A 25,317-nucleotide genomic window follows, 5' to 3' on the forward strand; every position below is an offset into this window, starting at 1 on the left:
CCTTTTATGTTGCCATTGTGCATGTTCTGCGTGTTGCGGTTGCTTTAACAGCTTATATGGTGTTCTCCCTATATATAGCATGTGGTGCATGTCCTTAGCTTTTAGTTGGCTTTTTTTTAGTTGCATTTCAAGATCTGTAAATTTTTGTTTGGATGTTGAATTGAGTTTTGAACACAGTGATGCATCTGTAAATATCATCCCTCTTTTCGCTTTGTCTGCAACTCTCAAAACACAGCTTCCTTTCCTCCCCTCCACAGTACAAGTTTTAATTTGCACTAGAATAAAGTGTTTATTTCCTTAAAGATTTAACAGAGGCTTTGGATGAAGATGCAGACCCCACAAAATCTGCACTGTCTGCAGTTGCAACTTTGGCAGCTGCATGGCCCCAGTTACATCAGGGTATGTGTGGGTTTCACTTTTTGTTTTGTTCTTATTATTATTTTGCTCTGTATTTTAAATAACTATTTTTATATTTATGTACATTTAAATGTCTGTATGAAATAACTGTTCATTCTTCTCAACTGTAGGCTGCAATTTGAAAAACTTGGATCTTGATAGCTGCACTCTTTCTGAGATTCTCAGACTGCACATTCTAGCATCAGGTGCTGATATAACATCAGCCAATGCAAAATACCGTTACCAGAAACGAGGAGGGTTTGATACTACTGATGATGCTTGCATGGAGCTGAGATTAAGTAATCCTGGTCTCTTGAAGAAACTTTCAAGTACCTCAGTATATGATTTGTTGCCAGGTAATAAAAGACAATACATGTTAGAGATTATTAGATTGCTCAGTAAGTGGTCAATTTTGCAACTGCTTCAGACCCATAATGGTCAACATTTACTGTATCATAGAATAATTAAGTTTGGAAAGGATCTCTGGGGGTCATATGTAGACCAACACTCATCCCCTTATGCTTCAGTCCCCACAAGCACATCCCACCACATCAGAGATTGCAGAGCTGGGCAGTCTCATTACTTCTGAGTAGCTTTTCTTTCATCCCATTTAAAGAATATCAGTGTTACTTGAATAAGGGAATCTCTCTGGAAAAAGCATTGGCATGATTGATTCAGCCCCTGCTTTTTTTTTCCTGTTTGTATTTGGTTCTCTTGTTCATTATTTGGAAATGGAGAAGAATTTCTATCAACTGTTCCTTTATCTCTTCTTTGGAGATAATACTGCATTTTACTACTTATTTTGGTGGTAAAAGTTAATAAATTAAAAACACAGCCTTGTGTCTCTGAGCAAAGCAGATATGCTTTCAGGAAATGTCTCTGCGAGTGCACTTAGTGCACTGCAAGTGTTTGTTCACTTGTTCTTAAGTGAGAACAAATCCAGTTTGGAGTCTGTAAGAGTTAAGCTTATTATCAATTACATAGTGAAATATAAACATTGGTCTGAATTGTTTTAGGAGAAAAGATGAAGATCCTTCATGCTCTCTGTGGGAAACTTCTGACTCTCGTCTCCACTCGAGATTTCATTGAGGATTCTGTTGATGTGCTACGACAAGCAAAACAGGAGTTCCGGGAATTAAAAGCAGAACAGCATCGCAAAGAACGAGAGGCAGCAGCAGCAAGGTAGAACTAGGATGTGGAAAACTAAATTTTGGTGCTACAAATGAGATTAATCTCGGTTGCAGAAGGCACGTGAGAAACAGTAGTAATGTTTCTGTTCTGTGCTGGTTTCCTGGGACAGGAGACGGGAGTGAAACTTAGTTGTGCTAAATGTTGTGTTTTCCTATGTTGCTGCTATTTTTGGATGATGTTTTAGTATAAAAGAAAAAAGATGTGGCTAGACCAGATAGATTAATTGCAGATGATTTTCTATATCCTTCTTACTATTAGGATACGTAAAAAAAGAGAAGAAAGGTTAAAAGAACAAGAGTTAAAAATGAAAGAGAAACAAGAAAAGCTGAAAGAAGAGGAACAAAGAATTCCTGCTGTAGAAATATCTGTTGGGTATGATACATAGTATTACTGTGTTGTATAACATAGAGCGCTTTTCAGCTTCCTGGCCGGACCTCACATGTGTAGTTTCATTGACTAGATCATATACAAAGCTGTATTTTAAGTATATTGTCCTTAATGTTGATTTATTTTTCTTCATACTGGTGTAAATTGGTTAAAAAGTTACCTTGTAAAAACTGCCTGGTTTTCTGTAGAGTATTAATTATATTTGCTAGATGAGGCAAAAATGTGTAACAAGCATTTTACAGAATGTTATGCACATTTTGGGAAGGAGACTTTTCTTATGGGTGAAAAAAAATTTACAGCAATAGAACTACACTAAGATGTCTCCAAAAATGATCTGATTATAATAATACTACTCTTCAAATGAAAGTGTTGGTATCAAAGAGCAAGTTTTAGTCCTTAATATAGAACTTCACATTCACAGTTCAGTGGGTTTCTTTTGGGTTTTTTTAAGAGCATTATAGGTATTTTACTACTTAAGTACTTGGGAGATAAAAGTACTCTTTGTGTGAAAGATGCCATATTTTATTGTGTATATTTTATCATTCAGCTTATATTGCATGCTTGGTTAGACACTGTTTGTTTATTTTGCTGTGTCAGGGAGGAGGAACGGGAGGACCTTGATACTAGTACAGAGAGCAAAGAGATGGAACGTAAAGAGCAAGACATGGACACACTCACAGAGGATGAAGAAGAGCTGGGACCAAACAAAAAACGACGGAGAGGTAATGCTATAATGAATTTGTTTGTGTACCTGTGCACCTGCATGCATGCACCTGGCAAGCTCTTGTGTTTTATAGTAAAAGCATCAATCTGTGCTGTAATTTTCTTTTAAGGAAACAAACCCAAACTTGAACATGATCATAATGGGCTATTAAGTATATTGAGCCAGCCTGGTGTAGTTCTTATGGTCAGCTGTATGTTCTTTCATACTTCTGTTTCTTCTTGTCTTCCATACATGCTGTGTGGATTCTTCTTTTGTCTAAAAAACATTATGGTGTTGCCATTATAAGTACTTGCCCTCAGAGAGAGAGTTGTAGGAGCTTCATCTAATAGGAGATGGTGTGGGTTTGATATTTTTGATTTTTTTTTTATTTTTTAGTAAAGTGCAAAACCAACTGGTATTTCAAAAGAAAACATTAGATCAAGCATTTGGGTGTAGTTTTCCTGTGTTAATGAAGCAGCATGCCTCCTATACAAGAATAAAACCAGACTTATGCCTAGATTTAATTTCCTCAGCAGTGTGCTTGTAGGAACTGCAGTGCAGTAAATGGTGCTGCTTGCTGTTCCTAAATAAACATAGATGTCACCACAGGAGGAAGAATGGTTGATGGCTTTGGGTTGCTAGCTCATCTGTGTCTTTCTGCTGGGATGGCTTCATGCTGGTGTCTGTGCCAGTGAAAATCCTGGATGACTGGACTTAAGTTGCAAACTTGTACAGTTCCTAACAGTACCTGGAATGGAAATTCTGAGTCATTCAGTAATACAGATTTGTTTGTTACAGCTTTGCCGTGAAAAAGCAATGAGCTCTTAAACAGAATTTCAGGTTTCTCAAATACTCATGTTTGAAACATTGTGACTGGATGACAAACAAGTGTTATTATTTCATTCATACAACTAGGGAACTGAAGGTCACACTGGAAAGACGTAGAGCTTGAATGTTGACTGCACCTTTCAGGTTGCATGCATCACTTATGAGACATAGTACTGGTCTAGATGACTACCAGGACTTAATACTTTGGTAAACTAAAGATGTGAACCTAAATGTTTTCAGCTGGTACAAATTGAGGGGTGAAAATAATAGTAGATACTTGATTCCTTTAATTTTTAAATGCAAGATACCTGAGTTTGCCATAAAAGCTGCTATGGAGGGATTTTGGTCTTTCTTGAGACCTTTGGCGGTTTAAGATGATAATTTTGAGTATGATAAATAAGCCTGGATCATAGTTTGTATTCAGTAGTGAAATTGCTAGAATTTTATTTTATCCTTATAAGATGTTTCTATTATACATTTTTACTTTTTTAAAATTCTGGTTCTTTTTATATGATATTGAAGATGACAGTGTCAGTAAATGAATCTTAGTCTAGTTTCTGCGAAGTGAAGGTGTATTTAAAATGGTTACCCATTCTTCTAGGGAATGGGGATTAATCACTTGAGTTTTTCCTTTAATAAAACCAATATTGTCTCTTGACTGAGCTGGTGGTCTTTGACAGTATAAGTTTGGATAACCAGAAAGGGGCAGAACTAAAATCTGCCCTTTACTTGAGTTTTTGGTTAAAAAAAATAATAAATTAATTGCTATTATACTTCTTTTAACTTTAGGAAGGAGAGGGCAAAATGGATTTAAAGAATTTACAAGACAAGAAGAGACCACTTGTGAAAAGAGTGAACCTTTTACTGCTGAAGATGAAGAAGCTTTAAAACAGGAGCAACAAAAGAAAGAGAAGGATCTGTTAGAAAAGATTCAGAATGCAACAGCCTGCACAAATATCACCCCCTTAGGTCGTGACCGCCTGTACCGACGCTACTGGATTTTCCCTTCTGTTCCTGGATTGTTCGTAGAGGAGGACTATTCTGGTCTCACAGAAGACATGTTGTTGCCTCGAACCTCTTCCTTTCAGAATAGTGGACAGTCTTGCACAAATGAACCTCAGGTATTCAGTAAAACTGGAGAGTCTTTGAAATCCTCTGAATCTACCTCCAATATTGACCAAGATTCACATACCAGTGTTGTCGTAGAGGTGCCAAGGCCAGTATACAAACCAAACCGTTGGTGCTTTTACAGTTCTCGGGAACAACTGGACCAACTCCTAGAGGCTCTCAATTCCCGAGGACATAGGGAGAGTGCCTTAAAAGAAACTCTTTTACAAGAGAAAAGTAGAATATATGAACAACTAAGCAGTTTTCCTGTGGAGAAATTCCATATTCCAGGTAAATGAAAGGTTCTTGGTCTTAATTTGCTTCTACAGATAAAACTTCTATATGATATTACAGAAACTTCTAGTTCTAATTTAATGGTAATTTCTAAGATCTAAGAATTACTCTTAAGCACTTTTTCACTTGATGGAAAAAAACACATTTGGTTTTTTTCCTGCTTTGCATATTTTTTTTCTCCCTGCTTAACAGACCTTTGTGTATTATCTGGTGTTTCATGGTAAAAAAAAGTAATTTCTCTGTGATCTTACTGCTTAGTAAACCAGGACTGGCTTTTAAACAGACAACTTCAGGAAGTAATTTTAGCTTTGGAAAAAAGATTAACTAGGGAATAAAAGTTAATACGTGCTCAAAAGCCATGTAGCTGTGTTCGTTGTTACATGGATTAACATTAGTGCAGTGGCATTTTGTGATATTATTATTTTCTGGGTTTTTCCTTTTCTTCCTTTGGCAGACACTCAGTGCAGAAGGAAGCAGCAGGATAGCAGATGTTTTTATGGGTTTTTAAACATAGGAGTGTACTGAACACCATCCTAGACCTAGGATTTAGGGCTGTTTCCTTTTTCTCCTAGCCAAGTATTTTGCCATTTATTAGCAAGGCATTGGCTCCAATCACTGATAAAATTCTGCACATACAGGCTTACAGCTGGCTTGCTTATAGCATGTTGATGGTCAGACAATGTTACCAAAGTGAGACTCCCTAGGGTAACATTTAAGAAATTGCATTTTGTTTTTAATTATGACAAATTACCTTGAGGATTTAGGGTTATCTGTATTGGGGTAAGGGAATATTATTCACAGCAGCCACAAATTCTGTTTTCCTGGAGTGGGTATGCTAGGACATGCTGTGAGCACATCAGATACTGCTAAATTTATAACTGATCTAACATTTCTTTTGGTGGAAACTAGCACAGGACAGAGTTTTTGCATCATAATTAACCTTTTTTTGAGGCCTTTTTTCTATATTGGGATTTTTTGGTGCAAAAATCTCCGTCATCTTCTTATATGTTTGTGTTTGTACACAAACATATCAGAAGGTTCCTTATTTTCTTAATCGCTGAGCCTTTATCTGTATTTTGTGTGTTGCTTTCTGCTCTGAAGCAACTTGATGTCCACAGTCACAGATTTTTCTTCTCTTTTAATGTTAGAATAGCATTGACTTTCATTAAAAAAAAGAGAAGCAGCTTTGAACTTCACTTGACTAGAGATCAAGAAAATTCAAATGCCGTGGTCCAATACCAGTGGTGCCACACCACTGTGTGATAAGCAGGGATAAATAGCCACATGTAGATGTACTGTGTTGGGAGCTTTTCTGCTGTGGACTCCAGATGCTGCCCTATTGCCTTCACTCAAATGACTTGTAGGACAAGAGGGATTCTCCTGCACTGTAGGCTGTGTTTCTGCCTTTTCCAGTTCCTGCTCAAAAGAGCATGGAAATAAAATTGGTATGTGCTATTACTTGATTTCATTCCAGTATCCACTAAATTCTCCTTGTCAGTTATTTGAAAAGCAGTTGCTGTTTTTCTAGTTCTGCTCAAGAAAAAATACTGCGTTTCTTCTTTGCTTTTAAACCAAAAAGGACCTTTCCCACATCCAGGCATTAGAGTTGCTAGTCTACATTTTGAAAGTGCTTGCATGATTGCTTTCAGTTACAGGGAATCGTTTCAGCAATTGAGAGCACCCTAGAAATTCATCCTGTGCTTTCTTAGCAACAGCTTTATTTATATTATTTATTAAATACCTCTTAAGTTGTTGCATGTACCTTCTTATCACTGCACTCAAAGATTTTAAGGTCAATCCTGTGAACAAAAATGTTCACCACTGATGCAGACTTGCAAGCACTAACTTTGGATTTGGGCAGACTTTCAGCTCTTTCCTGTGGCTTTTGAGTTTTTGCATGAACTTTGAGTTCTCTTGGGAGTAGGGTTTCACTTGAAAGCCCATCATCATCAGCTCTCACCTTGTTTTCATAAATTATCTTCTTGTCTTGATCCTTTTTTCCTTGCCTTTAATTAGAGGACACAGTCAGTCTTGTCTGTGCCTGTATCATCTTATCGTTTTGTTTTAAGGTTAGTTTTTTAAAAAAGATTTTATCTTGTCTAGTTCTGTTAGGGTTTATGATTTTCAGTTGCACAGGCTTATTTTAAGTGTTTTTATGATAAAGATACATGCAGGAAAGACAGTTGAAGAGTTCGCTTGTAAAGTAAGAAAAATCAAATAATAGAAATGCAACTTTATTCTCTCTTTTTTTCCTCCTTGCACTTATAGCAAGGCTGGTGTTACTTATCTACTACTTTCAAAAGAATTTTAAGACAAAAGAGCTACTTTTAAATTAGCAAGGATTTCTCTCATGAGTTGTTCTGAGTGGATGCCAATCATCTATTGGTCATCATTACCCTGCTTGGTTGAATCAGATTCCTTAGTTGGCACAGATGTTGGTGTTGGCACCTAGCTACGAGAAGGGAATTTTGAACCCATATATTCAGCTTGTTCTGTCTTGTACTATTGTTCCCTCTGCCAACTGCTGCTTTAAAGGAACAAGATCTACTAACACCAAATTACTTGCTCTTCTTGCAGAAAAACCTCAAAGTGATGTCAGACCTCCTATAGGACGGGGAAGGATGCAGAATGTCCATGATGGATCTCACCTATCTGCAGAGAAGCAGCTTGAACTGAGACTTAGGGACTTTCTTTTGGACATTGAGGACAGGATCTACCAAGGAACTTTGGGGGCTATTAAGGTATTTGTAAATGGTAGAATGTAGGAACATAGTGGTGCCATCAAGTCTATAACTTAAATGAGAACTCTTGCATGCAGTGGTTTTACTAAAAGCATAATTAAATGTAGATAGTAATGGGTACTAAAAGCTTGTGTTCTTTGATTCTTTAGAAACCTCAAATTTGTATGTTTGCTTCAGGTTACAGACAGACAGGCTTGGAGAGCAGCCCTGGAACATGGGAGATATGAGTTTCTGAATGATGAAAACAAAGAAAATGGCATTATTAAAACTGTGAATGAAGAATCTGAAGAAATGGAAACTGATGATCACGATAAGTTTATTGTGAAAGACAGGTAAGAGCTATAGTTTAAATAATGGTTCTTCTCTCTGAGTTTTATAGCAGTGCTCTGGCTTTGTTTGGCTGGGGACTTTTTGACCTTCAAATTATTTTTACCCTCAAATTCTTCCACGTCGTGATTTTTAAGACTGTAAATTTTAAAATGCAGGATTTTACTTTGGTTTATAGTCTGTAAATGATGCTGTTCTATTGCCATATAGGACTAAGGCATCAGTTTTTACATCTTTCAGTGTTCAGAAACTACACTGCTCAAAGTAAACATTAATTATCAAAGAAGGAACATGTGGATTCATTTTGAAGTAATTTTAAATGCAGGGAAAAATTATACTGGCAACTGATGATGTGTTTTCCAGAAGAACCTCCCCCCCAAAAAATCCAAACCAAAGAAACCTCACACAAACAAAAAAACCTCCAACAAGAGACAAAACCAAAAACCACCAAACACAATAACAAAATCAAAAACACTTCAATTTCTGAAAAGAGTAGGGGTGTTGAAAAGGAAAAATGGTCATAGTAACTAATCTCTGGTTGAACTGGGCGGTTCACTTAACTCGTGAGTCACAGTAAGAACCACCAGGGCAGCAGGCCATGGTCTGGATTAACTTTAAGCATAGCAGCAAAACTGAGATGTGATTTTACAACTTCAGGAATGATAATACTTCTGTGGAGCAAACTGCAATATAGTGAAAGGAAGGAGACCTCAAATCCTACAGTGTTGTAGCTGTAAAGTATTTTGTAGTGTTTGGTTTTTAAACATTTAAGACAGCTCTGTGATAGCAGTTCTTGTTGTAAATCAAACTTCAGAAATCACAGAAATGGTGAAGATGTCCAAATTCTTAATTCTCACAAGTTGCATACTTGTCAGAAATAAAGGTCTAGCTTAATATAGTTAATGCATATAAAATTGTATCTCTTGATAGGGTGTGAATATTGAAATACTTCAGGAAAAAAGATTCATTTGAGACAGTCATTGTACTAACATACTGTTTGCCTTATGTATTTTGTGACATTTCTGCTGTTAGACTTCTATAAAAGCTGTATTTCTGAGTGGACTAATGAGTGCTGTGTTGGATGTTACAAATTTGAAGTTCTTCAGGTTTTCTTCCCGATTTATTTCAGTTCTCATTCATCACTGTGAATTAGAATTTTCCTGTAAGACTGTCCTTTGAGTCAGAGTTCTCTAGTTTCATGCAAAATGGATGGGGTCATCCTTTATATTAATCGCACAATTTACAGACATTTGGTTCCTGAAAACCACAATGTAGAAGTATTCCACTGTTTTAACTAAGAAGCTAAAATGTATCTGTTTCCACTTAAACATTAGCTACTTGTTCCATTGCCAACTTTCAATTCAACTGAAGAACTTTGTAGCTTATTTTTTTTCCATTTGATACTGACTCCATCAGAGTTTCTGAATAAAGTCTATTCTAATAAAGTCTTGCATATTAAATCAGACTATGGGATTCTGAAATCATGTGACAGATTGTTTTTGATGTGGGGCTTTTTATCCACCTCAGAGCAAGTGACATCTCATTAAGACCTTGGAGTTTGACTAGTGAAATGTAAATAACTACGCAGCTTTCTTTCTGTTTGCTTTCAGGCTCTCAAAATGTGTGTGACTGCAAAATATAATGAACAGCTTTTAAGTGTGAAAAAAGAACAGGGACAACCAAAAGCATTGCTTATTCACAAGAATAAGGCAGAATCCAGACAGTTTTAATTAGTTAATTTTTTATAAATCCCAAGTAGAAATGGAATTTTATTTTAAGTGGTGTGAGCTGCTCTCCTACACATTACTTAATGTTTTGGTTCAGAAAGATTGGCTACATTTTGAAATTATTACTTAGTCTTTTGGTCCTGTTTTGTTGGAAAACTACCTCTTTGGTGGTCTGCTTGTTTGTTTGTGGGGTTTGTTTGATTGGTTTCAGGGTTTTTTTAGGGGTTTTTTTATTGTTTGGGAGGTTTTTTAACCACCCTTGCATGGAAGTATTTTATAAAGATCCTTCAAGGATGAGGACGTACAAGTTAACAATTCTTGATTTACATTTAACAATTACTTTGGTTTTTATTTTCTTTTCAAAAGTCTTTTTGAAGATGTAGTTGAACTGCAGGTGGATGTGTTCTAAAAGGCTACACTTTGCCATTGGAAGTGTTTTCACTGAAGAGTTATTGGGACTCTATTCTTCACAGAAATCTGTCATAAACTAGCTGATGGATGACACATTAGATTTTCTGGAAATCTTAACTTTTGAAATTTGTCATTCACATTTCTTGTAATTTATATAACTCTTATGTAAAGTTAATTTGTCTAGATCAACTAGGCTAGCTGAGCAAACATAAGCACTAGGATAGCTCATCACACTGTGTAGTATCTGTTCATGTCAGTAATCCATGCATGTACATGAAGTTAAAATAAGAAGCTTCTGTAGATACATTTGCAAGTATCTCTGGTATTAAGTTCAGAGACTTCAAAGATAATTTAAAACATTTCTCTTCTAGACTCCTTGGGTTAAAAACCGAAGCTCCAAGTGCTGCATCAACAAGCACAAGTACTCCTCAGCCAGTCAGTAATGTGGTCCACTACTTGGCATCTGCACTGCTTCAGATAGAGCAAGGAATTGAACGCAGGTTTCTCAAAGCACCTCTTGGTAAGTCTCAGAATTGAAACTATGTCTCTAGTCTTGTGTAAGATTTTGTGACTTACAAACCAAACACATCCACCCCAACACTGCAGTAAGACCCCTGACCCCAAACCCACTTGCTTTATTTGTAAGACTGGATGCTTTGGAAGGACATCTTGGGGAAAAGAACAAAAAGTTAACACACTCACATATATATTTTTATATATATAAAAAAGGTATTAACTAACAAGCAAATTCTTAAATGCATGTTTATTTAACACAGATTTTTTTTCAGTGACTTTGTTTATGTGGTGCTGCAGTTATACTGATGCATTGGGAGACAAATTGTACCCTTAGTCAGAAATGTTCAAACTTTCTGGGGGAACTCTATAATTCAGAATTACTGTTGAGGCCAGTATATCATGCAATTCTAGGTTGCAAAAATGTTTGCTTCTTTTTATACTGTTTCTGTGGAAGCAATATAGACCTAGTTTGCCTGGATCACCCTGTTCAGCAGCAACAGAATACTTACAGTAAAGTATAGGAAATACTTACATTGCAAACATTACAATTCTCAGGTTTTGTGTTTGTGCTGTAAAACTTGGAAATAAAAGGTTGCAAGAAAAATTTAAACCAAAGCAGGATTATAGCTTGACTTTGACACATATTTCTTACTTGGCTTCCTGTGATGAGGCTCCAGAGGTGAGAGAGAGGATCCAAAGTGCATAAAGTCAGTTTGTTTTCCCATGATCCCTCAGGTCTGGATTCCTTTTGCAATTCAGAAGTGGACTCTGATCTTAGAGAAATGTGTAAAGATGGTTTCTCCTTCCCAAGGTGGCTGTCTTGGTCAGACTTCCTGTCTTGGTGGCACACTGGGCATGAGCTGTGCTCTGTGCTTGCTGGGCTGCTTTACCTCTCACCTCTGGTTTGCCAGCACAGTGCATTCCAGGGTCCTCAAGAGCAGCAACTACTACGCACCCTGATACTCTCCTCTGATAATCACTGTGTATAAAATCCTTCTGCTCTGGCAGACTCTACTGTAGTAGTTGAAGACAAAAATGCAGGTTTTGGTGTGTTAACACAAGATGTTAATGTCCTGTTGGTGCAGTTGACCTGAAGTTGTTTCTGCATCTTGGCTGCTCCTGCATGGAGCCTGCTGTCTGGGTATCGGTTGCCACTGAAGATGGCTTTGAGCTAGATTTGTGCCAGAGACTGACATGTGGCCATGGGTTCCCTTCCACAAGCTTTTGATATCGGTGTGATGACCTCTAGAAGAGGGAAGTGCAGCAAATGATTGAGATGAAAGGGGAGAGCACAGGAATAGTTGAAACTGCAGCTGTTTAAAAGCTTTACTTGGCTGAGTGTTTGGTCAACTCAAATACGTCTGCACTTTCCAAGCCAGGCATGATACAGCTTATTTCCTGCTATATGACTAGATTGCAACCTGTGCAACAGTTAATTGACAGTGTTTCTAGCATTTGTCCTACTTTTCATGTAGAAGTTGTAAATACATTGTGCATTATATGCCTCCATTTCCATACGAGGTCTGAGAGTACTTTGCTGGCAGCCCCTTGCTGACAGTTGTAAGTTTACTATTCCCCTAAGGGGAAAAACATAGTTATTGGCAGGCTGTGGCCATTGATCGTGCATCCTGAGTTAGAGGAAAAAGACTGAAAGAAGAAAAATGCCCTAGAAATACTGGAAAAAAAGTTTTTTAGCAGTCTTCTGTCTTCTTTTTGGTGGTTTCAACTCTGCCATAATCTTATGTTGGTTCATGTTTTTACCTTACCTTTGGAATGATGGTGTGTTGACTTTTTTTTAACTTGGAAATCCTGTTCTCTTAGATGTTTTGTACTGAGTGACAAAGGGAGTATATAAGGAAAGCAAATACATGTGTTTTGCATGTCTTAAATCTCTGATGTTTGTTTACTGTAATGTGCCCGTGCATCTCTTCTGCTGTGAAAAATGCTACTGCTCTAAGATTACAGTAATGTATAGAATAATCTACATCGCTGAGGAGCGGGAAGGATCCCAGGTGTCCTCTGGTCTGGCTTGCTGCCCAAATCATTAAGTGACAGTGTCAGGTTCCCTCTTGCTTTTTGGTGCCAAATGTCTCATGTTTTCAGTTGCGTAATGGGCTGCTTTTAGCAGGAGGTGAATCTGAATGAAGGCAAGATTGTATATGTACAACAGACATAGAAAAGTTCTCTACTGAACTTGACAAGGAGGTGTTTGTAGTGCAACTAAACCTTTTAATGAAAAGTGGACACTTGTTTTTCAGGACTGCTGTGTGCTCAAAGCTGTGATGTATCTTTTTCCCTGGCCCCTCTAGAGTGTGACCAACAGCTTTCTGAGGATAAAAATTAACTCTCAAGTTTGTAACCACTGGGGTTTAGTTTGAGGAATTTTTGGTTTTGTTTAACTGTTCTTATATAGATTACTGTGTCTCTGCACTCGTTTGGGGTTTTTTTTTCTAATGGGAGGGATTTTTTGTAATAGTTGTTCCAGTTATGTAAGGGAACTTCCCCTAGACAAAATGCCTTGCATATCTGTTTCTCCTGTGAAATCTGATAATCCCATCTTTTTTGGCTGATTGAGTGACCATTTAAGTAAAAATATTGGAAGTCAAGCAAGTGCTGGGAGTTACATTTTGGTAGCAGTACAGGGGAACACTTGCAGTAAAAAGAGTGCCCCTGCATTTCTGCTTTAAACCACACTGAAAATGCTGCCTTTGTCAGTATTTCAGTTCTTGTTTTCACTGCAAAGTTTCTTTGCCCTCTCTATCCCTCCCTTTACTCTGCTCTGTTCCTATTAGGGAATGGAGCCATACTTAACAATTTTTAGTTTTCATTATGGCTGCTAGTCCTAAAGCCAAGCACACTGAAATTCCCTGCAGTCACTGGCAGGTTTATGCTGGTGGCCTCCAGGGTGCAGAGCAGACAAAGGGACCCAGCACAGCAATAAAAGGACCAGCTGCTCCTCTCAGCTCCGTTTTTGTTTGAGGCTCTATCAGGCTGCCAAGAGCCTTGCTGGTGATTCTGATAGGTTTAGAGTTGAGGTGCATACCAAATGTTCAAGTGGAAGAGCAAGAAAAGACTGACAGAGAAGATAGCGATGTGAAAGGAGATCTGGAAACCCCAGAAATGGCCCCTTCAGCCTCACAAAACTGCTTGATGCCCACTGATCTTCTGTTGTCTGGTGATCAAATTTAACATGATTTAAATTGTATGCATTTCTTAATTATGAATTGTCTTTTTGAAATCCTTTCATTAAATATTACTAGAAAAATTTGGCTTTTCTTCCTTCAGTGCAGCCCAAGGTTATGTTACAGGAGACTCATGGAAAGGAGGGAGTGCAGTTGCGTACATTGTTTTCCTGCCAAAATTTCAGAGTTAAGATGTAAAAAAGCCTTTTTCTTTTTTCAATAGTTGTTTGAAGGAAACTCTGAAGTGCTGCTTCTCAGAAAAAAACTGTCTGAGAAGGAAGCAATACAAGCAGTTTTTATTATGAATTTTGCTTCTCTTTTGATATAAATTTACTCTTCCTTACATTTCAAAATACTTTGCACTGCAGTAATAGGTCTCATCATTCCTTTTACAGAGATGTGAAAGTTGAGGTATAAAATGGTGAAGTGATTTGGTTGCCCTGGAGTTCAGTGAGGCATCCACAAAAAAAGTCTGCCTTCTGCACTAGTTCAGGACTTCAGTCATTTAAGCATCCTTCAGATTTCCATGCAAAAGGTTGGATTCTAACTCATGGGAGCACCTTTGAGACTGACAGAACCATTTACCTGCTTTGTAACTCATTCCATGCACTTCTTGCATGACAAAAAAAAAAAAAAAAAAAACAAAAACCAAACCAACTTTTTTTTGTTGTTCCTTTTTGCTTGTCTTTATTCAATTCCTTTCTTTTTAGATTTTATCTTTGTTTCCTGTACTCCCAAAGCTGTTTCCTTTCCTATTTATAATTGTCCTCATAATAACATCAGACATTTTCCAAAAGTATCCTGGGATATGATAGGTATATGCACATACTTTTTTCTTATGCTTTCATTACTTCCCTGCAGAATTGCATGAGCAGAGGCAGCAATGGTGGAAATGGGCTTTTTTATGATAAAGAATTTTTGTTTACTCTTCAGAGAAGACAGTCAAAGAAGGTGCCTTGTAATTGGAGCAGAGGAGGTTGACCATGGCTCTTCCTTCCTGAGAGGTTAATTTAATCATTTTAATACTTGAGAACACACCTGCACAAAAACATCCAAAATACATTGTTTCAAGTGGACAGAGGAACTAATTCTTTTGGTCCTTGAGAACTGTGCCCATAACCTGGCTACATTTTTTGAGCTGTGAGGAGGTTTGTGGTAGCACAGACCAAACAAATTGTTTGCTGAGAGAGAAACCTGTGGTTAGTATCTGCTCCTATGGCCATTTGCACCAGAGATGGACAGAAAGGTAAGGCAGGGTAGGATTCAGAGCTTTTAGTTCAAGCATTCTGTTTGTAGTAGGGAGTCAAAGTAAACACTGGGATGTGCAATTCATCCATGCACGGTACTCCCTTACCCTTCACTGTCTGCCTTCTCTGTCTGCACATATTGAGAACCACTGTTCCAGTCATGTTTTTAGACTACACATTTATGGAATATAAAAATTAATTAAAAAATAATCTCCCATGCTTCAAAAAGGTATTTGAAATAACTCTATGAATTTAATGTTAGGTAATGCAGAAGATGATGAAAGGCACCACTGGGGGTATAAAAGGAGGAAGAGAGTGAAAGACAAGACTAGTCAGAGAGATGGTAAATTTTCAATGTTACTTGTATTGCTAAGAATTAGAAAGCATTGAATATCAGGTTTTCTTTTTTATTGTTTTTTAATTAATTTTGTAGCCAGTTCCTTACATTGAAGGTATTGAAGCCAAAGGTTTAAACATGAAACAAATACAGCTCAAATATTTAAAACTAAGAAAAAGGTTTCTGCAACCAGGAATAAAGAACTGTATTTTTTTTTTTCACTTCGGGATCAAAATCTGCCTGTTCACATAATCCTGGGTTTTTTTTCCCCCTTTCTTTTAATGTCCCCATTTTTTCTGAAACTTCACAGCATTGTGCAACTGCATATCCTTTCTAGAAAAACTAAAATGGAAAACCCTTTGCTGAACTCAATTAGCTATTGATAGATGAGTGCATAGATCTGTCAAATGACTTCATTTGCATTGTAGCAAGGCTTGGAGGACTTAGCTGACAGAAGGGTATCCCACTGCGCAGTGTAGAGCTGCTCAGATACAAAGAAAGAGGCCATTTCTCCCTCCGAGTTAACAATATAAATGAGAAAGATGATGGATGGAAGAAAAAAGTGTTATTCTTATTTTACAAATTGGGATCTGAAACAGTGGGTATTGTTTGGCTTCTTTGTTTCAGCAGCAGGACATGCTGAAGCAGGTTGTGATCAGTAATTTTCATCTCTTCTTACTCTGCAAATTCACAGTTCCAATATATTTGTTGTGTTGTGTGATGAACTATATTGGTGAGCCAATCCAGGCTGAAAATAACCTCCAAATAAAAGTAATAATGCTCAAGCTGTCATTGTTAGCCAAAGAAATGCTTACCAGACTATATATATGCTTAAGATAAAGTGTCTTTTAAGAGTTACAGTAAAAATACGATTTAAGTAATTTTAATTTTCCTACTAAATTAAAAAAAAAAATCATGGACATACATTGCAGTGCTGTGAAAAGTACCTTTTCTACTGTCTTCAGAAAACTGAACTTAACACAGGAAGCCTAATTTCTAAGTAATAGGAAATGTTAGGAAATACAGGTTTGCAGTTCAGAAGTGGCTGTATTTTATTTATGAAGCTGTGTTGCCTGTTTATCCTCTGCCTTCTCCCATCACTTCTCTTGTGCTGCTTGCTGCTAATGCAAATGTATGCAAAATTCGACAAATCCTGGCAGCCAGTTGATGAGAAGGCAGAATGGTCTTGCCAGGAGGGCAATTAGTCTCATTTTTGTTCTTTCATTTTATTTGTTATTAGATATTTTCTCTTCCTATTCCTGAGAATAAATCATTTGGCAGACAGGTGCATCACAGGCCATTCATGTGCCCACTGTCAGTAGTCCAGCAGGCAGGGTGGTATTATGTACTGGAGTGCATCATTAATCAACTGAGATCACGCAGTAGTAGCTGGACTATCACTTTTAGAAGGGAAGTCTGCAGACATCTCCATAACCAAAAGCACTGTTGTATTGTCTCTTCCTGTCCTCAAACTCTCTTACTTTAAAATGCAAAAAATAACTTTTGGCTTCAATAGAGAAATTAGCTTTCTTCTCAGCAGCAGCAGTGCAGGGTGTCAGTTATATCTTCTATTTTCTCTCAGGTTCTCAAACACCCTGTTTGCTTCTTTAGTTCCCAGCTGCCCATTCCAATTCAGTACTGCCCCCTCGCTATTCAGTGTATGTCTTTGTGTGGCTGCTTCTATGGCCTGGATTGCAAACCAAAACTATTTGAAAATACCATCTAATTTCTCACCCCTGTTCCCTCCCCTGTTTGTTTTAAACTTAATTAGGAACTCGGCTTGACACTTGATGTGCACCACAGGTCCCTCCTGTGTGCTACATTGCGTAAAAGGTATTAAGGAAACAGTTATATTTCATCCGGGTCAGTCCCCCAATCTGGTCAGCCACAGAGAGATGCAGATGCTTGTGAAAGCAGAGTGCAGGGCAGGAAGGAAGGCAGTGAGGCATGGGCAGAGGGCTGAAAGGCTCTCTGGTAGACTGTACTGGAGCAAGTGTGGGTGAAAAGCGCCCTTCAAGCTGTTCTTTGCCAGTGAAGTTTCAGGTACTTTCTTTAAACATTTTGGGATTTCCAGATGTAAATACAAAGGAAGGTAAATTGGATGTGTGATCATTTTTTCATGATCTTAAGTAATGTTTTATACTTTATAAATTGAATCAAATTAGATTTCCAGGTTGATATCTGAGTTTACTGTCTTATTAATGACCTATGTATATGCAAGTTCTAAGTTATTGAAGAGTAAAATCTTAAAGCCTCCAGCATCTTGGAAACTATGGAGAAAATATTCCAGTACTGAAGAGATAAGACAAAGGTTGAATTACTATCCCAGTTTGCTACTTGCTGTCTGACAGTCAAGAGTATTACCTCTTATTCTAGATTAACCTGGATATTTGAAAAAGAAGTTTGATAATTCTGTGGGAGTTTGTCATTTTTCTTATTTTTTTTAAATCCCCTTCTTCAATGGAAGATGCCAGTGATGGTGGACGGTCCTATAAAACAGTTCTGGATCGCTGGAGAGAGTCACTTGTTTCTTCTACTAGCTTGTCCCAAGTCTTCCTTCACCTGTCGACATTGGATCGAAGTGTCATCTGGTCCAAGTCCATCCTCAATGCTCGCTGCAAAGTGTGTCGGAAGAAAGGCGATGCAGAAAGCATGGTGCTGTGTGATGGCTGCGACCGAGGATATCACACTTACTGCATCAGGCCCAAGCTGAAGGTACCTCAGAAGAAAGAATTGCTTCCTTTGCATACAGAACTTGAATCGTTCTTACAACGTACTTGCATATTGCTAATGCTTTTTCTCTTAATTTCCCCTTCTGTTTCTAGGTCATTCCTGAAGGAGATTGGTTTTGCCCAGAGTGCCGACCAAAACAGCGCTCTAGACGCCTCTCCTCCAGACAGAGACCTTCTGTGGAAAGTGATGAAGAGACTGCTGAACAACTAGAAGGGGAAGAAGAAGCAAACTATGATGAGATGGGACAAAGTGAGGAGGAGCATTATGAAGAAGAGCAAGATGAGGAGGATGAATCTCAAGAGGAGGAAGAGATAAGGTAAGTAGACTTGTTAAAATATCATCTTGATCATTATTTGGAGTAATTGTTCACATAAACATGTATCTTGTAACTCTAGTTTGAAAAAGATGTTCATTTTTAGAAAAATGGTACCTTGTTGTGAATTTGGCTCTTACCAAAAGATCTAATACTGACAAAAGCTAGGGCTACTGGTCTTGGGTTCACTTTTCAGGATAAAAATTCCAGCTTTGAATGTATGGGTGAGAGAAGGCCATCAGAGCTGCAGTTCTGTACAAATACTGTTTGAATGTGAAGTGAAGAGAGTTTCAAACAGTAAAGGTTTTCTGGAGAAAACCGGGAGTTACTTTTGTCCACTTTTGAATTTTGGAGGACTAGATGCATATAGTATTAGAACATTAGAGAAAGCAATCTATCAGAGGCCATGTGACATTGGGAAGGCTTGAGGACTAATGCAGTAGCTGTTTAAAAAAGGCCGACAAACAAACCAAACCACTCTTACCCACTGAAAAAGCCCCCAAAACAATAACACCACCAAAACAAACAAAACCCAAACAAACAACCCAGGAAAACCTCCTTGAGAAACAATCAACCAAAAAAACACTACACAATCAACAAAATAATACAAAGTGATCATTTCAATAAAAATGTGGTTTGATACGCATGCCAGCAACATAAAAATTGAAGGAAACTTTTCTGGTCTCAGAGTATTTTTCTTCTCTTTTTTGTACAGTCTTTTGAATTGACTAAAGCAAGGTTATTTGCAACTCTGACAGTTGAGATTCAGTAGTTGAAGAGAATATGCATCTCCTCAGGAAATAAATTTATCTTTGGGATCTTGTCTCTCTCCTGTAAAGGGAGTCTTGAGTATTAGTTACAAACCCTGACCAGAGCATAATTCTTACAAGTAGCATTGTACAACTGCATTTTATTTACGTGGCTGATAATAATGTTCAGAAATCCTAGTAGTTAACACTTGCTGTGAGAAATAAGTGATTTAAAGAAATTGATAGCTTGTGCTCCAATGAATGAATTTCTGTTGCATAAGCTAAAAAGGTGATTGGAATTCTGAGCATTTCTTTAAGGTATGTACTCTACATAATATTTCATTAAGTGACCCCAGAGGAGTATTTAAGATAACAGTAATTATGGGTGACTGCATCAGGTTGCAAGGCAGCTGCTTACCAGTTCAACCTTGAATGGCTGGGGTTTTTAAATGCTGAATTAAAAAACTGAGGGAAAAGAGACGAATGGAATTTTGGAATAAATAAACATAACTGTTCACTTTGTAGCCCATCAAAGCAAGGAAGATCTCAGGTCAAGTTTCCATTAAAAATGAGAGCAGCCAAGCTCAACAATCCATTCTCAAGTCAAAACAGCCAACGTCAGGCAAGATACACTTCTCGGAGCCAGCAAATTGAATCTTCATCAAAAATTACCAGAAGGGGTTTAAGAAACATAAAATCAGCCTCTTCAGCAGTGACAAAGCCCACTTTAAGACTTAATAGCCGGACCACTCGTCAGAGCCAAAGTTCATTACAAGCAGATGTTTTTGTGGAGTTAATCAGTCCTCGAAGAAGACGAAGAGGAAGAAAGTGTGCTGATAACACGCTGGGAAACAGCCCTTCCAACTCTCTTGGGTTTAGAATTGTTGATACTGCAGACCCTGGTGAACAGCTTAGGAAATTTCCAGTTTCTGCTTCAAAGGTTTCTCTTCCTGTTGCCGAACCCAAGAGAAGAGGCAGAAAACGACAATCTACAGGTTAGAGAAATATGTTTATCACAGCAAAATCCACATTCTGTTCCTTGCTAAAATATTGGTGTGGTAGAGCATGGAGACTATAAGTAGTGGTTGAAGACAGTTTTTCTTCCACAGTGACAAAAGTGAACCTTAAAATTTTCAGCCATCTGAGATTTATTGTATCTATATTTGAAATATCATATTTGCACACAATATGCTCTATAATAAGTGGATAGAAAATTTGGAAGTGCCTTAACCCATGCAAATGCAAATGTTTACTTGTAGCTTTTATGATTTTATTTTATTAAAGAATTAAACAGTGAAGAACACAGATAGAGGGAAGGTAGCGAAATTGGGAATATACACACAGAACAAGAAACTGCTACCAGAAGAAAAATGTTGTCTGCCTGGTATAGGGCTAACAGTGTCCTTGCTTGTTAAGGTAATACTTGGATGGTAAGGAAATACTTGGAACGATACAATACCTTTTAAAAACAAAAAGGACCCAGTGTGAGACTGAAGAGTGTAAAAGAGCTTGCACTCCAGTGTAGCAGCCTTGTATTCTTCACTGTTTCTGTCTGTCACTATTCAGAATTTCTGAGCTTTTCCTTCAACTACCCTGCTGACTACTCTTGAAAGCAGATAAAATCAGTCTGAATAGAGGTTTTGTGAGAGTAAAAGTTAGGAGCAGGCAGCTTATTCTGGTTTTTCTCTAACAGGGCTTTTCTTCAAGTTTTTAACAAATTGTTTTAAGATTGAAATCAGTGAAAAAAAAAATCATGTCCAAAAGTAATACAATGGAGGAGGCACCCAGCTAAGGCCTGGTACTTAGCATTTTGTATGACAAGAGAGACATTTTAGTAGTAAATTATGAGACTGAAGTATAGTTAATACTTTAGGCCAAACTACATGCCTTGTGCTTTTAAACTACAGTTTTAGTGTCCCAAAATAATGGTGTTTCAAATTTTTTTAAATTTTTTTTTTTAATTTTATTTTACTTGTCAGGCTTTAATTTTTATCTGGTGGGGTGTTGGGTTGGCTTTTTTTCCAGAATCATCTCCTCCAGTATTGAACAGAAGAAGTTCAGGACGTCAGGGTGGAGTCCATGAACTCTCAGCTTTTGAACAGCTCATAGTGGAACTGGTGCGGCATGATGACAGCTGGCCTTTCATGAAACTGGTTTCCAAAATCCAGGTAACTGACAGAGCTGTAGAGGGAACAGTAATGGCTGAGAGTTCAGCTTGTTGCTGGTAAACCTTGGGAATTTACAGCATGCTGCAAACAGGGGGATAGAGCCAACCAGTGGGATTCAGGAGAACTCTTCCATTTCAGCTCAGATATTTGGTGCCAGAAATAACTTCTAAAATTGATGTAGTACTGGCAAAATTTTAAATACACTTTTCATTGGGCATTTTAAAACGTGAAATGCTTTGGTTTGAAAAAACCCAACCAAATAAGTAGAGCACCCGACTGCTAAAGGTAAACTTGTGGTTATTAATTAATTAGTTGAATTAATCTTTAATTTATGCAAAGATCTTCTGAGAAGAGACCTGCAATAAATAATAAGACAGAAACAACTTCACGCTGATCTTAACTATAATGTAGTAAAAAGATGATTCTGTAGCTTCATTCTTAATTTCCCTCTTGTTTAAATTTCAAAATACTGGATGATAATGTGGGTACCCAAAGAGGTTTTTACTACAGCAAAACTTCCCAAAGCTGCTTTCTGCAGGCTGCACTGGCTTGTCCATTGTAAGGCACTTCTGGAGCTATCTGACCCTGCCAAAGTGCCTGTCCTTTCCAAGCCCTCTGGGGCAACTCTGCACAGGCATTCTTGAGGATCTAGCATTTGGTGTTTAAGAGCTCTGCTAAAATCAGCAATGATAGATGTTTAATGAAGACCTGAAACAGTGAGTTCAGAGTCACAAATAGTTGGAAGGATTAATCTAGCTGGACAAAGAGAATGATGTACAAATGTGGATGAACAAAGTAAGCGTAGAGGAGGAGAGGAATTTTGAATGAAATGGAGATTAGTGACTGCCTACTAGAGTATTGGAATTATGTTGGGAAGGGCAAGAATCTGGTGAATGCAGGGAAACATGGAGAATTCAACTTAATTTTGATGCCGAAACTAAACTGCTAGAATTCAGTGCATTCTGGTTTGCCTGAATCAATCACTAAGGGATAGTCTCTATATAGATGGAAGGAGAAATCCATACCTGACCCAGATTTTCTTCATCATAATAGATATTTTGGTTTAAACTTTTAGCTGCCTTTAAGACAATGTAAAGAATACATTGAATGAGCAGTGTACAGCAAGCCAGAAAGAGCAATATACTTTTCTTTTTGGTAATTACACAAACAGCACTCCTAAAGGGAAAGAAATGAAAAACATGTCAATTTAATTATGTTTCTCTACTAATTCTTCCTTCAGGTTTGTTTGCAGGTTGCACTTGATCTAGAGTAAAATTACAGGCCATAACCAAAAACTTGGTTTTAAAACATACATGATAGTGCATGTGGGTATCTCTCCTTGGAGGAGGGGAAGTCATGTTTGGATCAGATACCTTTTCTGTTGCTTCTCCCACCCCACTTTGTGAGACAGTCACCCTAGACTTGGTGCTTACTGGGATTCAAAATTGGATCCAAATGATGAGTACACTTACAGGTTAGGCCATCCTTTTCCTCCCCTGACTCTTGATCCCATGGACGTTGTTCTGGAGTGGCAGTTTTTCTCTGGTACTTGTGTACAGTCTCCTGCTTGCTGCTCCTCAACACAAGCAAATGGAATCTCTGAATTCTCAATGAATAGTGGTGGAGTCAAAATGGTTATTACTCATGATTAAAGAGCTTTTAACATTGTAATATATTACAGGAAAAATAAAAAATCTAAAATATTGAAAATAATTTTTGTACTTGACATATGGGAATAGCTGGGACAGCATAATGCTTATCTGCTCATGCAATTTTCTTACAGTTGTTCACAGGGCATTTAGGAGTAGATTTAGTTATTAAATTGCTGGCTAATGTTTGTTGTAATCTGCTACTTGAATGATGGGAAAAAAAAAGCAGTACCTGAAAACTAGCGTTCAGTTCAGGGAATGAAGGTAATTGTGTAGGACTCCTCTGTTTATTTAAAAGCAAAACATAAATGCTTTTTGCTGATACATTATTTGCTTCAATGTTTTATATAGTCAGAATTTAAGCTTCCATTTGTTTGTCCATGAATCTTGTTTGGATTTTTTTTTTAGGTACCAGACTACTATGATATAATCAAAAAACCTATTGCCTTAAATATAATCCGTGAAAAAGTGAATAAATGTGAATATAAGTTAGCATGTAAGTATTATTTATTGAAAGGGTTATATTGTACCATGTTCTCTCACTTTTAATGTGTTTCCTAAAATAGAACTGTGTTGGATGTTTAGAAAGCTGAAATGGTGTTTGCTTTGGGGTTTTGTGGTTTTGGGTTTTTTAAAAGAGCTGTTAATAATATTTTTAAAATAAAATCTGTTGAACATAGTTCCTTTCCTACTAACATACATAGATAAGAAATAGGCAGCTATAAAACTTCTGGTAATTCTCAAACCTTTAATATCAATGAATGACACTGATGGAATAATTAGAAAAGGTACTGTTGTTCCTGTCTCTGATTTGTATTTCCTGTATTGATAATCAGAGAAACTGAAGAATGTTGACACGGAACAGCACTGATAGTGATAGAAACTTGATAGACGTAAAGACATCTTTGTGTTGCAGCTCTGCATAGGATCACTGTACTAATTTATATGGTTTGTCAGACTGCTGTCTGATGACTTGAAACATGCTAAATTAATTGATTTTATTCCCTAGCTGAATTCATTGAAGATATTGAGCTGATGTTTTCGAACTGCTTTGAATACAACCCTCGTAACACAAGTGAAGCAAAAGCTGGAACTAGACTTCAAGCTTTCTTCCACATTCAGGCTCAAAAGCTTGGACTTCCAATCACATCTGGTAACGTGGACCACACCGCTCCCGCGGCGAAGAAGTCACGAATCTAACCTCTGCCTTCCAAAGGATTTTTTGAGGGAATTTATTACATTCATTAAAATGGATTGTTAAATTACGCAGTCGTCATGTCTATTTAAAGCAATAACAACTGTTTAACCACCTTGAAGTGTGGCCTGCACTATATTCTCAATATAATATTAAGCACTCAGGAGAATGTAGGAAAGATTACCTTTGCTACAGTTTTATTCAGTGTCTAATAATTTTGATAGATGTACTGGATACAGTACTGGTTTACAGAGGTTTTGTACATTTTTAATACATTCATGTGTCCAGATATCTTCCAGAAGTACTTTGTTTTTTCCTGCACAAAATAACGTTGTTTCATCCTCTAGATTTTGTAGGAGCTGTGGTATTGAGGGCTTTATCAACTCAGAGAAAATCTTCTGCTGTAGCACAGTTGAAGAAACTGTGTGTGTTGTTAAAACTTGTTTGAGCATATCTTCTCAACACTAATGATTACAACTGCATATCTTTTCAAGTACTGTACCAGTGCTGGCTGGAGGTATTCGGTCTGAGTTTATTAAGTAGATATTTATTTAGCATTCAAAGTAATTTGTGAATTTGTTTTGTATTTATAAAATTTGTACTTGGGGCAAAAAAAAAAGTCCCATAACTTTTTAAATTTTGGAGGGTGGGGTTTTGTTTGTTTGTTTGTTTATTCCCCTCTGACTTGATGATCAATCAATAAATACCTTCTCGTGTCCCTGGCAGTTCTTCTAGCAATGAGTAAATTTGCAGGACTGTACTCTTAAATTTCTACATTCAACTTTGGAAGTGTACAAATAAAATGACACATTTTTTCAAAGTATGTTGAGCTTGGACTTCCTCTTGAGTTGTTACACCACCTTCCCATTAACTTACGAGGACAATTTGCTGGAGGCAACACAGCAGAATCTGGTGCCAATATGGGTATCCCAGCCAGCACTCTGGGCAGCTGCAGCCACTGTCATACCTGGTCTCTGAGGGATGCAAGTGTCCATCAGTATGTACAGCGTAACGTGAGTAGTGTAAGTTGTATGGATCTTTAATTTGGATCTCTACTATGTAAAACCTCACAGATTTGTTCAGTTGACCAGCAGCTTCTTTAAAGTATCCTTAATA

The 25,317-nt window shown here is 37.4% G+C and overlaps 1 protein-coding gene across 4 annotated transcripts in view; it reads left to right on the forward strand.

Moving 5' to 3' along the window:
- BAZ1A (bromodomain adjacent to zinc finger domain 1A) overlaps positions 1-24,271 on the forward strand; it is a 64,339-nt gene extending 40,068 nt beyond the window's left edge. The window contains exons 13-28 of one of the 4 annotated variants that reach the window (XM_053979780.1): positions 304-399; positions 528-752; positions 1,413-1,578; positions 1,846-1,959; positions 2,572-2,696; positions 4,295-4,903; positions 7,484-7,647; positions 7,825-7,979; positions 10,484-10,632; positions 15,320-15,400; positions 17,862-18,109; positions 18,220-18,443; positions 19,715-20,184; positions 21,215-21,357; positions 23,415-23,502; positions 24,016-24,271. In XM_053979780.1, coding sequence (XP_053835755.1) covers positions 304-399; positions 528-752; positions 1,413-1,578; positions 1,846-1,959; positions 2,572-2,696; positions 4,295-4,903; positions 7,484-7,647; positions 7,825-7,979; positions 10,484-10,632; positions 15,320-15,400; positions 17,862-18,109; positions 18,220-18,443; positions 19,715-20,184; positions 21,215-21,357; positions 23,415-23,502; positions 24,016-24,206 — 3,248 coding nt within the window. In that variant the 3' untranslated portion in view covers positions 24,207-24,271. The remainder of the gene's footprint in view (positions 1-303; positions 400-527; positions 753-1,412; positions 1,579-1,845; positions 1,960-2,571; positions 2,697-4,294; positions 4,904-7,483; positions 7,648-7,824; positions 7,980-10,483; positions 10,633-15,319; positions 15,401-17,861; positions 18,110-18,219; positions 18,444-19,714; positions 20,185-21,214; positions 21,358-23,414; positions 23,503-24,015) is intronic. The other 3 variants (XM_053979781.1, XM_053979782.1, XM_053979783.1) reach the window with 3 other exon arrangements.
- The last annotated feature ends 1,046 nt before the right edge of the window (positions 24,272-25,317 follow it).

The sequence above is a fragment of the Vidua macroura genome, chromosome 6 (genome assembly GCF_024509145.1).
Source record: "Vidua macroura isolate BioBank_ID:100142 chromosome 6, ASM2450914v1, whole genome shotgun sequence".
Classification (NCBI taxonomy): domain Eukaryota; kingdom Metazoa; phylum Chordata; class Aves; order Passeriformes; family Viduidae; genus Vidua; species Vidua macroura.